Below are 15,099 nucleotides of genomic sequence, written 5' to 3' on the forward strand. Positions count from 1 at the left end.
GGTTTGGGAACAGCCAGGCTGCAAGGGGGGGCATCAAAGCCACTCAAGCCTTGCAGCAAGGCTTGTTCCACTCGCTGGCCCCAGGCACCGCTCTCCAAAAGGAGCACACTCTGGGCACTGTCACAGTACAAGGACACTGCGGCCAGGAAAGGGCCCCTAAAGCCCCTTTATTGGAGAAGTCCTGCCCAGCACAGGTTTCCATATTGCCCCCTTTGTAGTTCCAGGGCTCGTGGCCCTCCTCAGGTGGCCAGGGGCAACCTGGAAGCAAGGCAGGCAGAAGAGCAAGCAGAGGAGCCGACATGGAGTCCCTTCCCGTTGTCCAGCCAGTGCTCTCACAGTGCCTTCCTGGAGAGGGGATCCGACTTCTTGCTGGGCTGTGGGGGCTGTGGGGCTGGTGGCAAGGCTGTGCCATACCACAGCTGGAGCAGGACCAGTCCATGACAGATGTGCAGGGAGAGGGAGCTGCAGACAGTGGAGGGGTAGGTGTTCCAGCAGAGCTCGATCACACCCAGCAGTAGCACTCTGTGGGGGGAACCAGGGGTTAGTAGGGGGCACAACAGCCTCCTCAAAACCTCAGCAGCCACATAACACCAAGCCCTACCAACACGTACTTGGGCATGTGAGCGAGTTTGGAGGTTGGGGTGCACCACAGCAGGTAGGGCAGCGTGTGGAAGTACCAGACGTAGAACTGATAGTGGAGGGAGCGGCTGCAGCAAATGCCCAGGAAGTTGGAGGAGAAGAGGACGAAGACGATCTGTGAGTGGGCATTGAGGTAACAAACCCAAGAGGCTGGAAGCGCAATGCCCCCATGGTTCCCCAGGAGCAGCCTTTAGTGCTTGCCCTGCCCTTCCCACCCTCCTTGTCTCCCACCCTGCCAAAGGATATTGTTGGCACCCAAGGGAGGAGATGGGTGCTTCCTCTCGACTGGATCCTTCAGCAGAGATAGGATGCTTTCTTTGGACCTGCGGGGAAAGCACAAACATCAGTCTCAGCTGCTCAAAGCCTTTCCCAATCCCAGTTTACCCCATGAGCCAAAACCATGGGGGCTGTCAAGGTATGGCTGGTGGGGGACCAGTACTAATGAGGACACCCAGGTCTCACCTGTGCCATCGGTGTAGTGCAAAGAGCACCAAGCCAGCCACGTGTGCCAGGAGCAGCCCGACATGGAACGCCCGGTGCTGAAAAACCTCCTCTGGGAGGAAACGCCAATTCACTGTCCACTTGAACTGGAACTGACGGCCCAGGTCGAAGGAGCGTGTCAGGTATCCAACAGGATTCTCCAGCAGGAAGGGCAGCCCTAGGGCCAACTGCAAGATACAGCAGCCAATAGTTGGGGCTCCATCACCCCCACTGCGTGCTGAGGCGAGTATGGGGGAAAGCCAAAGCTGGGAACCCTTTGGGGGGCTGTATGGGGCCAACACAGGTCTTGGAGCTGCAGCAGACCCACAAGGATGCTCTGGTGACAGCGGGCAATGGTGAGTGGCAGGAACCAACCTGGAGCACGGCACAGATGCAGAGCTTGGGGATACAGCCCAAGAGGCCGAAGCGCAGTAGGAGGAGAAAGAGCAGCCCGGGTGCGAAGAGCAGGACGTTCATCTTCACTGACACAGCCAGGCTAGGTGGGAAGTGGTGTTACAGCACAGCCTACACAGGGAGAGCCTCAGCGCTGAGACCAGCCCCGTCAGCCTCGCACCTGAAGAGCAGGCAGCCCCAGGACCAGCGCTCCTCCAGGAAGAAGTTGACAGCGAGGAAGAGGATGACCATGGCCACGGGGTCATTGAAGAGCCGCAGGACGAAGATGGAGTGGATGCGGTAGGAGGCGCAGCACATGAAGAAGAAGACGTAGGGGGGAACCTGTTGAAACTTGGGCTCAGCGGCGGGGCCTGGCACAGGGGGGGCACACAGGGCATGGCACACAGGGCATGGCACACAGGGGGCTGCACACAGGGCATGGCACAGGGGGGCTGCACACAGGGGGCTGCACACATGGCCGCTCACCGTGGTGCCCCGTACCTTGGAGGTGCGGCAGTAGATGCGGAAGACGAGCAGCAGGTTGAGCAGGTAGATGGCAGCGAAGATGTGCTGTGCCAGGCGGATGTCGGTGCCGCGGCCCGTGGCGTAGTACAGCCCCAGGAACAGGTAGACGAAGCCGGCGGGGTAACTGCGGGCACACAGCGGGTACACACACACCGTGCACACACACACCGTGTGGACAGCCGCCCCCACCCCGCCCCCATGCCGTCACTCACACCAGCGGCCCGGTGTCGCCCCGCAGCTCGGTGTAGTCCCGGGTGCCGTTGCTGACCCCCTCCACCTCCTGCATGTAGGCCCGCCAGTCGATCTCGGTGTCTGCGGGGCGGCGCGAGGCTCAGGGCGGCTCGGGGCTCCCCGCGTCCCCCCGTCCCGCACAGCCCGGTACTCACAGGGCACCCTGCGGATCACCCACAGGTTGACGCCGCCCTCGGCCAGGCACAGGCAGGCGGCCACGAGCGGCGTGTAGCGCGGCTCCAGCAGCAGCTCCCGGCACAACCGGCGCAGCCCCGCCGCCATGCCGCCTCTCACACGGAACCTTTTATTCACAGGCGCGTTTCCAGCCGGAAGCTCTGAGCGGAAGGACCGGAAGCTTTTAGCAGCCGCACGCCGGAAGCTGCACGTGTTCGCCGCCGCCGCCGCCATGGAGCGTTGCCCCCCGCCCGCCGCCGCTCGGTGCTACGCGCGGCGCCGCTTCTGGGAGCAGCGGTACCGGCGGGACGGGGCGGAGCACCACGAGTGGCTGGGCGGCCTCCAGCGCTTCCGAGAGGTGCTGGAGCCCGAGCTGCGCCGCCACGACCGCATCCTCGTGCTCGGTACGGGCGGGTTCGGGGCGGGGGGTCGCCCCGGGGCTCGGGGGGGGGCGGCCGTGACACGGCGGGGGGCGGCGGGGCGGTGTCAATGAGCGCTAATCCCACCTGAGCCGCGCGGCTTAGCGGGATGAGCCCAGCGCGGCAGGTGCCGTCGGGCGGTGTCATCGCCGATCGCATTAACGGATCAGCGGCTGCCGGCAGCGACCCCCGCGGCTCAGCTGTATCACAACGTACCCGGGTCCGGGAGCACGCTCCGGTGTCCCGTTGGAGTCACTACACGGAGGGACCCCCCCGGGACGCTGCTCGGCTCCGGGATGGCACAGACCGGGTTGGGGGATGCGAGGTTACGGGGCTCTCATTGGGGTGAGACCCCTCGATGTGGGGGGCACGAGGTCCTGGTTGGCACATTACAATCAGCCCCTGCCTGGGTGTCCCCAGAACATTAATCTCAAGACGTTTCTAGTGGGGTCCCTGGGGGTGTGGGCAGGGTTGAAGGGCACAAGGTCTCAGGGGTCCCGTTGGGGTCCCAAGGGGCACAAGGCTGACCCCCATTTACGGGTCCCATTGAGATTATCCCCAGCTGAGTGTTCCTGAGACAGTATTTGGGTCCCGGGGTGCATTGGTAGGGCTGGGAGATATGGGCAGGGTTGGGTAGCACGCAGCATTTTGGGTCATTGGGGCATCCCCAGAACATCCCTGCTTAGGTCATAGATTGGGGGGACATGGGCATGATGGCAGGATTATGGGATACAGCATCTTGGGGTTCTCGTTTGGGTGCCACTAGGGTTCCAGAGGGCACGAGGCAGGATCTTGAAGGGGGTCTTACTGGGCTGGGGGACACAAGGCGGGGATTCCACCTGGAGGTCACAATGAGTCAGTCCCCAGCCAAGCATCCCTGGGACAGCACTGGGGTCCTGGGGAGCATGGGTAGGGTAGGGAAGCACAAGGATTTGGGGTTCCTGTTATGTTCCCATTGGGGTTGGGAGCTCAGGGTTTTGGAGTCCTATTGGAGTCCCATTGGACCTGATGGTGCGAGGCAGGGCCTTGCCTGGGAGTCCTATGCGACCAACCCCTCTTGATTGAGCATCCCCATCCCAGCACAGGCTGTGGGACCAGTGCTCTGAGCTACGAGCTGCACGAGCTGGGCTACCCCGACGTCACCAGCATCGACTTCTCTCCTGCCTGCGTGGAGGCCATGAGCTCCCGCTACGCTCACTGCCCCGACCTGCGCTGGGCCGTCATGGACATGCGCTCCCTGACCTTCCCTGATGCTTCCTTTGACGTGGTGCTGGAGAAGGGCACGTTAGACGTGCTGCTGGTGGAGGAGGCCGACCCCTGGCACGTGTCCCCCCGCGGTGCCGCTGCGATGCACCGGGTGCTGGCAGAGGTATGGCAGGGATGGGGCAGTGCCTCCCACCCCACACACCCCCCAGTTCCCCAAGTGAGAAGTGCTGGGGCTGGAGGGGCACCGAGAGATCCTCCCAGCTCCTTTTGGTGCCTCTCCCAGACTCTTGTAGCCCAAATCCCCAGGAATCGCATGCATATTGAGCCCCATCCCCACAGCTATGGGTACACACACAGCAGCATGGCCTTGCCAGCTCCAGGCAAGGTGACGGCAGTGGGGCAGTCACAGCCATTCACCCTCTCACCATCCTGGCTCAGCTTCGATCTCTTTAGCGGGGTCCCTGTCCTGCAGTCCCCACCGCAGCATTGCCATGGAAACTCCCGTCAGCATCGACAGGGCTGTGGCGTTTCCACAGGGACGGGCAATGCCTCGGGGCCCCCATTAATTGGCAGCAGGATGGAGCTGCCTCAGTGCAGCAGGGGGGGCAGCGGGTGCTGGCAGCCCCCAGCATTCCTCCCCAGGAGCTGACACCAGAACCATGGCCCCCCCATGGCTGGGGCTGCCCCCCCATCCCCTAATGCCTTATAGCATCCCAGCTGAGTAGGGCACCCTGCACGCTGCCAGCACCGAGCCCAGCCCTGGCATCCTATCCCTGCCTGTCCTTGTCACTGGGCCAAGCAGTGAGGATTTAGGACTTTTTTTTTTTTTCTCTCTTTTCTCCCCATTTTTAATCCTGCGTTCAATCCCTGCCCTCCCCCAGCACCATCGGGCACGGCACCATGCTTTGGTCTCTGCTGTCCACACAGAGGGCTCAGCCCTCTCCCTGGTGGGCATCCACTGCTTTTCCCACCCCTTTGCTGCATTACCCCCCCCCCCCACCAATCCCATTGCTGCCTCTGACCTGGAAACCTCCATTATGCCGCCTCTGTCCCAGGGGGGGCCGAGCAGCCCCTGCCCCATAATCCTCTTAGGGAGCCCCCTAACGGGATCACCGCTGCATGGTGATGGCGGGGGGGTGTGGGGGGGGATGACTTAGGGACACCCCTGGGGACATTCCTGTCCCTATGTCCTGTGCTGGGTGGGGGGCTGTCCCAGTGTGGGGCGGTGCTTGGCAGATAATGTTGTAGGGATATTTGGGATGGAGCCCCGGTGCTGTGCCGCCATCCCATTGCTGCAGCTGCCCCGGCGCTCCTTGGCATGCAGAGCACGCGGGCGCCGGCCGCGAGAGCCTTTTGACATTGGATAAAGCCAAGCAAGAAAATTGATGTTCTTTTCCATCCTATTAGCGGGGGCTTAGCTCCAGCCAGGAGAAAATGGTGATTAAAGGGCCAAGTCCTTCCCCATTCCAACCGCACCTGGGGGGGGGGTGGAGGGTGATGGGGACAGAGGGATCGCTGAGGGGGCTGGGGCTGATGAGTGGGACAGACTGACACCATTTTCTCCCCCCACACACAGGTGAGCCGCGTGCTGCGCCCGGGGGGCCGCTTCCTCTCCATCACCTTCGCTCAGCCCCATTTCCGCATCCCACACTACGCACAGGAGGCCTTTGGCTGGTCGCTGCGGCACACAGCCTGCGGGGACACCTTCCACTACTTCGTCTACATCATGTGCAAAGGGCAGCCCCTGGACCCCCACCACCTGGCCCTGGGCAGGCAGCTGGGGCGGCCCCCCCCAGCCCCACCGCCCCTTATCACTATGGCAGAGGATGAGGATGAGGACTTTCTCCACGCCATCGAACTGTGACCCCGCGGCGTCACCTCTGCGCCTTTCTTTTTGGCTGGGGAAATCCAGCTCCCCATCCCAACTGGATGAGATGGAGGGGGGGGCAGCAGGGCTGTGTGCTGCCCATCGCTTTGTGCCCCCCCCCCCACCCCTCCTCCTCCTCTCGGATTGCAGCCAGGGAGCTGGGAATGAGACTGCAGCGGGTTTAATTCCACCCTCCTCCCCACCCCCCAGCTCTGCTGTGACAGAGCCCTGGGCCTGAAGGGGAGGGTGGGATGGGGGACGTGACCCTGCTGTGCTGCTCCCTGCGGTCTGGGGACACCCCTGTGGCAGGGGAGGTGGCACAAGGACCATGGTGGGTGATGTGTGACCAGGCACAGGGCAGCTCCATGCAGCAGGCAGGTGACACAGTGGGGTGTCCCAAGCCCAGGGCTCTGCCATCGCAGTGTAAGTGGGTCAGCAGGGCCCCCCCAGAGCCGTGGGGTGCAGTGTGTTAGGGGGTGGTGTTGAGGAAGGAGCAGACGGCAGCGGTACATGGACGTGTTTTATTCATCGCGTTTTGTTCACCGTACAGTGACAAATGGCGCTGGGCGTTACAATGGGCCGTTGGTAGAACACGATGGCGCGCGGGTCGCTCCTCTTCCTCATTGATCTCGTGTGTTTCTCTGTGGTTTCCTTTGTTTGCTTATTTGTTTTTGTTTTTTTTCTTTTTTTTATTTTTCCTTTTTTTTTTGTATTTTTTTTTTGCATTATTGTCCCCATAAACGTGACCGAAAAACAGGATGACGGCTTTTCTCATGCACAACATCCCCCCCTCCCCACCCCCCTCCCTCAGACCCTCCCCAAAGAAGCTTCTTACAAAACAAGATTAAATTAAAGTACAAAATTAAGAAGGACAGCTGAGGAGCGGACCCCCAGCCCCCCAACCCCACATCCCTCCAGGCAGAGGCGGCTGCAGGGCGATGGATGATGGTGGTGTGGTCCCCCCCCCCCCTTTCCATGCTGTGTTTTTCTCTCTCTTTTCCCTTTCTCTTTCCCCCCTTTTTTCTCTTTTTTCCCTTTCCTGTTTTTCCTCCTTTCTTTTCTCCTTCTCCCCTTTATTTTTCTTACCATATTCCCCTTTTCTCTCCCCATTTCCCCCTGTTCCTTTCCCTCCTTTTTTCCCCCTTCCCTCATTTCCTTATTCCCCATTTCTCCCCTTTCTCTCACCTCTTTTTCCCCCCCTTTTCACTCTTTTTATTTTCCCCTTCACTCTTCTGTTTTTTCCCCCTTTCACCCTTTTACTTTCCCCTTTTTCACTCTCTTTCCCCCTTTCACTCCTTTTATTTTCCCCTCTTCACTCTTTATTTTCCCTTTCGCTTTTCACCCCCCCCTTCACCCTTTTGCTTCCCCCTTTCACTCCTTATTCCCCCTTTTTCTCTCTCTATTCCCCCCTTTTCTCTCCCTTTTCCCTCTCTCTCTCCATCTCCCCCCACCTTTATATATATATATATGTATATATATATTATTTTTTTTCTCTCTTTTTTGTTGTTTTCTTATGGAAAAAAATATGACCCCCTTTTACACTGCAGACTCCAACAGCGGACCGACGTCGGCGGATCGATCGTATTTAACAAAGATTCGGATCGATAGATATATATATAAAAATACAAATATGAGGATTTTGTTTTGTTTTTCCTGTTAAAAAGAAGCGTGCCGGAGTGGGGCTGACCCTCGACACCAGGACACGGCGCTCGGGCCACCAAAGCTCATGCAGAAAAACGATGGAGCAAAGAATTATCTCCGGGCAGCAGCAGCGCTCCGAGTCCGCTCCGACCCCCCCCACACCTTTAAAGGTATATTTTTTTGTTAGGGGGGGGTCCCTCTGCCCAGGGGAAGGGGGGGGGTAAAGTGCATGGCCCGAGGGGGCGGCCCCGAAGGCGGGGATGGAGCGGGGGCCCCCGGCGTACGGTACCCCCTCCCCGGGGTGATGGGGGGGGGCGTGGGCATGGCCCCCCCCCTCTCCGTGGGTCCTGGTGGTGGTTCTCTGGGTTTATACCCCCGATGGCGACTTCTCCGTCATGCCCTTGAGCACCTCGTCTATCCGGTCATCCTCGATCACCACTGCGGGGACATGCGGGGAGGGGGGGGGACGTGGGTGGGTGTGGGGACAGGAGCGGGGGTGGCTTCATACCCTCCCCCCTTCCTCCCTGCTGCCCCACCGCTCTCCCATTCCAACGGCTTGGGGTATGGGACCCCCACACACACCCTATGGGATGTGGGGTGGAGGGTGCCCCCCCCCCCCTCCCCGGCAGTCAGGTGTGGGTGGTTGGATGGGGAAACGGGGGTGGGAAGGACCCCCCCCCTCTGCGCTGCGGCACCGCTGATGAGAGCAACAGGAGCAGAATGGGTAATGACCCGATGGGGGGGGGGGCATCATCGGGCCCCCACGGCATCACTCACTGCAGTGTGATGTTATGGGGGGAGCTGTGAGGACCCCCCCTCAATGGCAATCAGCATCATTAGACCCCCCTTGCACCCAGTCATATCCCTTTGGACAGACACCCCCCCCCACAGCAATAGGCATCAGCAAAGCACCGCTGGACAGACCCCCGCAGCTGGGCAGAGCCCCTCCATCAGCATCATCACTGTGCAGGACCCCCCAGCAGCCCCCACTGAGAGGGTCCACTGCCCCCATCCATGAGCATTGCAAAATGAGGTGGGGGGGCATGGGCAGCAGTGCATCATCTCTCAGGGGTGGGAGTGTGGGTACTCGGGGGGGGGGCTGTGTGCCCCCCTTTTGCTCAAGAGGAGGGTTGGCAGTGCCCCCTCCGAGCAGGTGGGGAGGGGGCTGCTCTAAGGGTTCCCCAAGAATGGATGGATGAGGATTTAGCAGAGGGGTGGGGGGGAGTATTTATTTGGGTTCGGATTGAGCTGCTATAGGGTCTCTGCGGCATGAAGGGAAGCGGGGAGGCGGGGGATGGTATACAAACAGCCTTACGGAGCCCCGGGGGGGCACAAAGCGGGGGTGATGCTGCTGAGCATCGCTGCTGTGAGGTCGCTGCAGCAGGCGGGGATGTGGCAGGGAGAACGCTATAGGGCCGGGGGCTGCCTATGGGGCCGGGGGCGGACATCCCAAGGGGGGTTCGGTAACCGCAAAGCAGCTCCCGGGGGGAGCGGGGGGCAGCCCCAGGGATGCCCGGGGTAGTTCGGGGGGGTGGGGGGGCGCATCATGCGGCTTTGGAGCTGCGCCGCAGAGTGGGATTCCTGGAGCTGCCCAGTGCCGGCGGATGGAGCCGGGGATGCTGTGGGGCAGAGCCGGGGATGCTGGCCATGGGGATGCTGGCCATGGGGATGCTATGGGGCACGGCTGCAGTGCGGGGGGGCACAGCCGGGGCTCCCAGCGCTGCTATAGGGCACAGCCGCAGGTGCAGCGGCTGAGCGACGCCGGGGGCAGCCCCGGGGGGAGCGGGGATGCTGCAGGGCGTAACCGGGGGGTCCGGGGGAAAGCGAGGGGTCGCGGCGGCGGGTCGGGGGGGTCCGTACCTCTCTTGGCGCGGCCGATCTGTCCCAGCTTGGGGGGCCGCTTGCCCTGGTTGCCCCCGAAGAAGGCGTTGGTGTCCTGCAGGCGGCAGCTGAAGGGCAGCTCCCCCGCCTCGGGCTCGGCGCCGTAGCGACCCACCTTGTCCTCGCCGTAGGGCAGCACCTGCGACATGGCGGGGCCGAGCGGGCCGAGCCGCGCCGCGCCGAGCCGGGAGCCAGTCTGCGGCGGCGGCGGCGGCGGCGGGGAGGAAAGCCGGGCGGAAGGATGAAGTCATGCATCCGGGGGGAGCGGGGACCCCCCCACCCCGGCGGGGCGGGAGGGGGCGGCTCCGAGCTCCGCGGACGGGACGGGACGCGCGGGGGGACCGGGGGTGGCTGCCCGTCCCCACGGCCCGGGGTCCGTCCGCTCTCGGTGCGCCCATCCCCAGCGCTGCACCGCCTGCGTGGGTCCCCCCCACCCCACCGAGCGGGCAGAGATTCCCCCGTGCCCGTCCCCAGCTCAGCGCTACATCCCCATCGTTGGCAGCCCCCGTGTAGGGCTTCCCCCACCCCCTTCTATGGGTTCGTGTGGGTCACTGTACACGTGTGCACCCAGATGGATGCGCGCAGGGTGTATCTGTGGGGCTGTGGATTGGACGCAGAGCTGTGGGTTCCAATGGGAATGCTGCTGCCCCTACACTCAGCCTGGGGACAGAGCCACGGGGCAGTAAGGACAAGAGACAGAGCCATCCCTACATGGATGTGCCGTGGGTCAGCTGCTGTTAGCCCCAGAGACCATCATGCCTCCCCTCCAAGAGCCACAGCTGCACCACGTTGGTATCAGTGACCTGAGAAAGCCCCACCTGGGACCCCTCCCCATCGCTGGGGTGTTATTTGGGCTCAGCTGTGGGGGGAGGAGGGACAGGGTCCATTTCTCAACGCCACCACCCTCCTGTGCTTTGAGATGGCAGATGAAAGCTGCTGTAGAAGAGCATCAGTGGGGCCAGTCCGTGCAAGGGGGCAGGTGCTGCTATTCTGGGAAGGCTTGGCCGTGCCTTTCTCTTTGTGCTGGGCTCTGCAGAGCCCGCTCCCCTCTGAGAGCAGCACTGGGGCAGCGGTGCCCCCTCCCCACCAACAAGGCAATCCTTTATCGCTGCCTTTGCTGGGGATCCGGCTCCAACCCCTTCATCTGGCAGCTTCTGCTCCCTCAAAAAAGAAGAGCCTGGAAAAATAGGCGAGAGGCCCACGCTGAGATGTGCCCTGCTTTCCCCATCGCCAGGCCCACGTGCCTCTGCCCATGGGCAGGGAGCGGTGAGACACGGGGCTGGGGAGCAGATGGGCTGCGGGGGAGATGGCAGTGGGGTGTTGTGCACCGGGGGGGGGGAGCAGGGTGACGGCACCACGCTGGTGACGGGTGAGCAGGGACAGGGCTTTGGTTTGCCCTTATAGTTGGGCTCTTGGTGTTGGGGATGTGGGTGGGTGTCACAGCGGGGGCTGGCTGTCCCCCCAGGCAGCAGGTCAGGCGCTGTCAGAGCTGTGCCTGCAGCCTGCTCCTGGTGCCTCCATCTGCTTGCTGCCAGCCCTGCCAAGAAACGTGAAATGGCACTTCTGCTCACTGGGTGCCATCTCCCCGCTGCCACCACCCTGAGTGCACCCCCAGCACTCTGTGTGGGGACAGTGGGGGTCACCTGCAAGTGCCGCCTGCATCCTGCCTTGTCCATCGTATGGGATGGAGCTGGGAGCTGCACTGTGTTTCATTGGAAAAGCCTTTTGTCCTATGGGGTCCCTGTATAGGGGAGACCAACCCCACTGGGCAGACAGCATCTCTGTGTTGGTGACAAGCTCCATCTCATCTGTCAGCACCTCTCCATCACCCTGACAACAGACAAGAAGGCAGCGAGCTGGCAGCCTTGGGGGGCACGATGGGGGCAGTGAGCACCTACAGGGCACCGTGTGGGGGTGGCAGCAGTGGGGACACCCAGGTCCTGTTTAGTGCTGTGGGATGGGGATGTGGCTCAGCACTGCGTTCTTTGCATGTGTCCCCAAAACAAACGCCCCCAGGGTGATGGTGGGGATGTGCAGCGGGTTCACCCAGGGGCACGGCAGCCCCACACGGGGCAGGCTGGCATTGCTGGGCTCCGGCTGGTGCTGAGGGGTTGAATCACGGTGCTGCCTGGCAGTGCACCAGGCTGTGCTGCAGGGTCTGTGTGCTTGAGTTGCTGTGGGGCTGGTGGCTTTTCTGGGGGCACAGGGTGGCAGTAGGGTGCCTGCACCTCTCTGTGTGCCTGCAGGGACAGGGTACAGTGGGACACAACCCCTTCCCTCTGTACCCTCAGCCCTGTGGGGCTTCAGCCAGGTGCCACCAGCCAGGGGTGGCTGTGGACCCCTCTGCCCATCCCTGGCTCAGCCCCAGGAGTGAGGAGAGCAGTCTCCGGGTACACAGACACCTCCCAGCCCACGCACCCACTCGCGCCAGCAGCTCTTGGCACGCGGGGAGCGCGTTCCTGGCAGCCCGGCCCTCTCCCATCTGGTATTTATCTCCTTCCCGAAATCCCTCCTGCTGCGGGGGGGACGACCGGCTGGTGCAGGGGACTCGGTCCCCATTGCTCACTCTGCAGCGCAACGCAGCCATATTGGTGAGGGGGAGAGAGCGGGGTGAGAGAATGTGGTGGAGAAGTGGGGAAACTCCTTCACTTCAATGGTGCGTGTGGGTCCCTGGAGCTTTAGCTGGGTGTCTGGGGGCATCACAGCTGGCCCCAGGGATAACACCTCTGTCCCAAGTGAGTGCCTGAGGGGGCATAGAACCCCATGCACACACAGTGCCAGCATCACTCCCACCCCAAATCCCGGGTGCCCCAAAGCTTTAGGAGATGGGAGAACCCGTTGGTTGCCTGGGCAACAGCAGGCAGTGATGGGGAGCCATGGAGACAGGAAGAGCAGAGTTGCCTTGGTAACGGCACCCCCCCCCCTTCTTCATCCCCATCCTTGTGCCTTTCAGGGCTGTCCCAAAGAATGCACCCACAGCCAGGGGTCCCCAGCCCAGCCGGGTTGGGAGGGGATGGTGACACTTCCCAGCCCTGCTGGAACGACGCAAAGGAAAACGTAAGGCTGTGCTTGGCTCCTCAGCTTTATCAATGACAAACAACCACACGTCACTCCTGCGCTGGCTCCAGGGCGGGCGCACGGGGCTCAGCGGGTGCTCGAGGCTGCCTCGGAGCTGCCCTCCGGCTCTGGGGAGGCCGTGGGGAGGGACAGCAGGATGCTGCAGCCCACGCTGTCCCCATTTCCCTGCCCAGGTGCCAGAGCAGCAAGTGAAGGGAGATTTTTCAACCCCCACAGGGTCTGCTTAATGGGCGCGGGCACACGGTAGGGGAATGCTGGTACCAGGGTGTGACACAGTGGTGGCTCTGGGTGGTTTCTGTACCCTCACCTTCCCCAGCTGTGTCTCACCAGCCCTGGGATCTCCCTGCAGTCCTGTCATTTACCCACAGTCAAAGCCACACACCGGGAAAGCAAAACAAGGAAAAAAGCCACATCGCAGGGAGGGGAGGGAAGGGGGGAAGTGTTCAGGACTCAGAAAATAGACCCAGAATGGCACAGGGTCTCCTCTCCTCGTGTCAGGCACTAGGAGTACATTGACCCTATGCTCTCACGTAAGGGGTGGAGGTGTGACTTGGGCAAACAAAGGGGCAAATAGGATGACTAGGCTGTAAATCCCCTCAACCCTACCCCGGAATAGACTGGGGTAAGCCAGGACACCTCCCTCCCCAGCAGGGTCCATCCAGCTGCACGCCAGGGGACGGCTGAGATTTCTACAAGCTTCACACCAAGCTTGGTTGGCACTGCCCTGCTGCCCCCCGATGCTCTCAGGCCTGGTACAGGGGCACGACGCGGTCAATGGGCCCTCGGCAGATGGGGCAGAGACGAGTAGGCAAGGCCTGGAAGCAGCGGAAGCAGCAGCAGATGTGGCCACAGCCCAGGAAGACGCACTCACGGGGCCGGGTAAGGCAAACCACACAGGAGTCCTCCAGCCCCTCATCGCCGTCCTCCTCCACCTCTGGCTCTTTGTCCTGGTGCTTATGGCGGATGGCACGGCACAGGGTGTGCAGGAGGACAGCCAGCCCCACCACAGCACACAACACAGCTGCGCCTTTCCAAAACCCTCTGGCTGACTCCAGCTCGACCAGCACCGTCTGCCAGTCCCCCAGGCACAAGAAATACTCGCCCTCTCTCACCGGTGGCTGGAGGTGCAGGGAGCCATCAGGGTGCAGGGCCAGCTCCCCAATGCCTGTCAGCCCGGCCCCCACCCGTAGCATCTCCTCTGTCTCGAGGATGCCTTTAGGTTTCTCCCCACTCAGGTAGTGGCCCAGCAGGTCGCGGAAGCCGTGTGCTGGCTGCTCGAAGCGCTCGTACACCATCTCCAGGGGCAGGCAGACGGCTCGCAGCGGACTCTCCACGCTCACCTGTGTCACCACATCAGCATCCGGGGAGGCCAGCAAGAAGGGCACAGTGTAGACCTGCTCTGAGAGCACCCGCTCGCTCTCAGTCCTGCAAGTGGAGAGCACAGCACTGAGATGCAGAGAACGTGAAGGAAACCTGAGCTGCTGGGGCTGAACTGAGGGTAAGGACCGGAGTCTCTAAGCAAGCTGCTTTCTGCCTCTCATGTGTCCCCAGAGGTTGGGGTCTGGCCCCGATGTCCCCTCTGTTGCTCACCAGCTCCGTGCCAAGCTGTTCCAGATCAGCCGATGCTCTTTCAGAAGCAGCTTCTGGATCACACCCTGCAATCCCCCGTGGTAATGGCTGGACAGCGCAGCCTTGGCTGGCAGCACGATGCCTGAGGACAAACGGATGTATCACAGCCAAAGGACCAGAGCCTGCTCCCCGTCCCCAGCGTGTGGCCGTGGGGATGCCTTACCTTCCAGGGCAACATAAGGCAGGCACCTCCCTTCGGCCGCAGACACCACTGCTGGTAAGCTGTCATCAACCTGGAGCTTTGGGGCCTCCTGGAAGAGCAGGGCCGAGCATGGACACAGGTCCACGGGCTGGTAGTACAGGGTTTGTGTGTGACATGTGGCAGGACATGACCTGCCAGGTGCTGGGCATCACGATACTGATGGAGGACATAGCAGCAAGTGCACCAGGCTGGATAACGGGGCAGAGACAGCGGGTGGGGGAGGGCCCGGTGGGCCAGGCTACCTGTATGCGAGCCACAACACGGGCCTTCTTCCTGTACAGGTAGTAGAACAGGCCGGACAAGGCGACGCTGGAGCCCAGGCACAGCAGCTCCACGGGGCTGATGGGCGGCGCGTCCATGGCCGGGCTGGGGCCTGAGCTCGGCCCTTCACTTCACTCCCTGCTCATCCCGCACCCGGCCCGGGCTCTGCATCCAGGGCCGCACCGAGACCCGGCTCACCCGGCTCACCCAGCACACCCGGCTCACCCAGCACACCCGGCTCACCCAGCTCACCCAGCACACCCAGCACACCCGGCTCACCCAGCCCGGCCCCAACCCCCCGCTCCGGCCCCGCTCACCCCGGCCCTGCCCGGCCCTGCCGCCCCCCGAGCAGCCTGAGCCCGAACCCAGGCCCGGCCGCGCTGCCTGCTGGGAGCTGTAGTGCAGCCTCCGCATTGCTGCTGCAGAGGAGGCGGAGGTCGGAACTACGCCTCCCGTCATCCCTCGCGTCGAAC

At 62.4% G+C, this 15,099-nt stretch overlaps 4 protein-coding genes across 6 annotated transcripts; 1 reads left to right on the forward strand and 3 right to left on the reverse strand.

The window, feature by feature from the left end:
- Window positions 1-141: 141 nt before the first annotated feature.
- ALG3 (ALG3 alpha-1,3- mannosyltransferase) lies at window positions 142-2,676 on the reverse strand. Its single transcript, XM_085513176.1, has 9 exons — window positions 2,424-2,676; window positions 2,250-2,349; window positions 2,014-2,161; window positions 1,694-1,854; window positions 1,495-1,615; window positions 1,102-1,307; window positions 885-962; window positions 612-755; window positions 142-522 (listed from the first exon to the last, which is right to left on the reverse strand). The coding sequence occupies exons 1-9, from the start codon at window positions 2,674-2,676 to the stop codon at window positions 333-335; spliced, it is 1,401 nt and encodes a 466-aa protein (XP_085369302.1). The 3' UTR covers window positions 142-332.
- EEF1AKMT4 (EEF1A lysine methyltransferase 4) lies at window positions 2,638-6,693 on the forward strand. Of its 2 annotated transcripts, XM_085513179.1 has the most exons (3): window positions 2,638-2,846; window positions 3,947-4,230; window positions 5,644-6,693. In XM_085513179.1, exons 1-3 carry the CDS (start codon window positions 2,675-2,677, stop codon window positions 5,929-5,931), a joined length of 744 nt encoding a protein of 247 aa, XP_085369305.1. In that variant the 5' UTR covers window positions 2,638-2,674; the 3' UTR covers window positions 5,932-6,693. The 2 variants fall into 2 exon arrangements, with proteins under 2 accessions (XP_085369305.1, XP_085369306.1); XM_085513180.1 differs by lacking the exon at window positions 3,947-4,230.
- Window positions 6,694-6,969: 276 nt separating this feature from the next.
- On the reverse strand, window positions 6,970-9,654 carry CAMK2N2 (calcium/calmodulin dependent protein kinase II inhibitor 2). The gene is made up of 2 exons (XM_015871828.3): window positions 9,436-9,654; window positions 6,970-8,013 (listed from the first exon to the last, which is right to left on the reverse strand). The coding sequence occupies exons 1-2, from the start codon at window positions 9,602-9,604 to the stop codon at window positions 7,943-7,945; spliced, it is 240 nt and encodes a 79-aa protein (XP_015727314.1). The 5' UTR covers window positions 9,605-9,654; the 3' UTR covers window positions 6,970-7,942.
- A 2,871-nt stretch (window positions 9,655-12,525) lies between these two features.
- Window positions 12,526-14,952, reverse strand: LOC107318229 (mitochondrial ubiquitin ligase activator of nfkb 1-A-like). 2 transcript variants are annotated; one of them, XM_015871827.3, is made up of 4 exons: window positions 14,608-14,952; window positions 14,327-14,414; window positions 14,125-14,245; window positions 12,526-13,959 (listed from the first exon to the last, which is right to left on the reverse strand). In XM_015871827.3, exons 1-4 carry the CDS (start codon window positions 14,722-14,724, stop codon window positions 13,278-13,280), a joined length of 1,008 nt encoding a protein of 335 aa, XP_015727313.2. In that variant the 5' UTR covers window positions 14,725-14,952; the 3' UTR covers window positions 12,526-13,277. The 2 variants fall into 2 exon arrangements, with proteins under 2 accessions (XP_015727313.2, XP_015727312.2); XM_015871826.3 differs by having other exon boundaries at window positions 14,327-14,453.
- Between the last annotated feature and the right edge of the window lie 147 nt (window positions 14,953-15,099).

This window comes from Coturnix japonica, chromosome 12, assembly GCF_054131305.1.
Source record: "Coturnix japonica strain WE chromosome 12, WE-NBRP24, whole genome shotgun sequence".
NCBI lineage: Eukaryota > Metazoa > Chordata > Aves > Galliformes > Phasianidae > Coturnix > Coturnix japonica.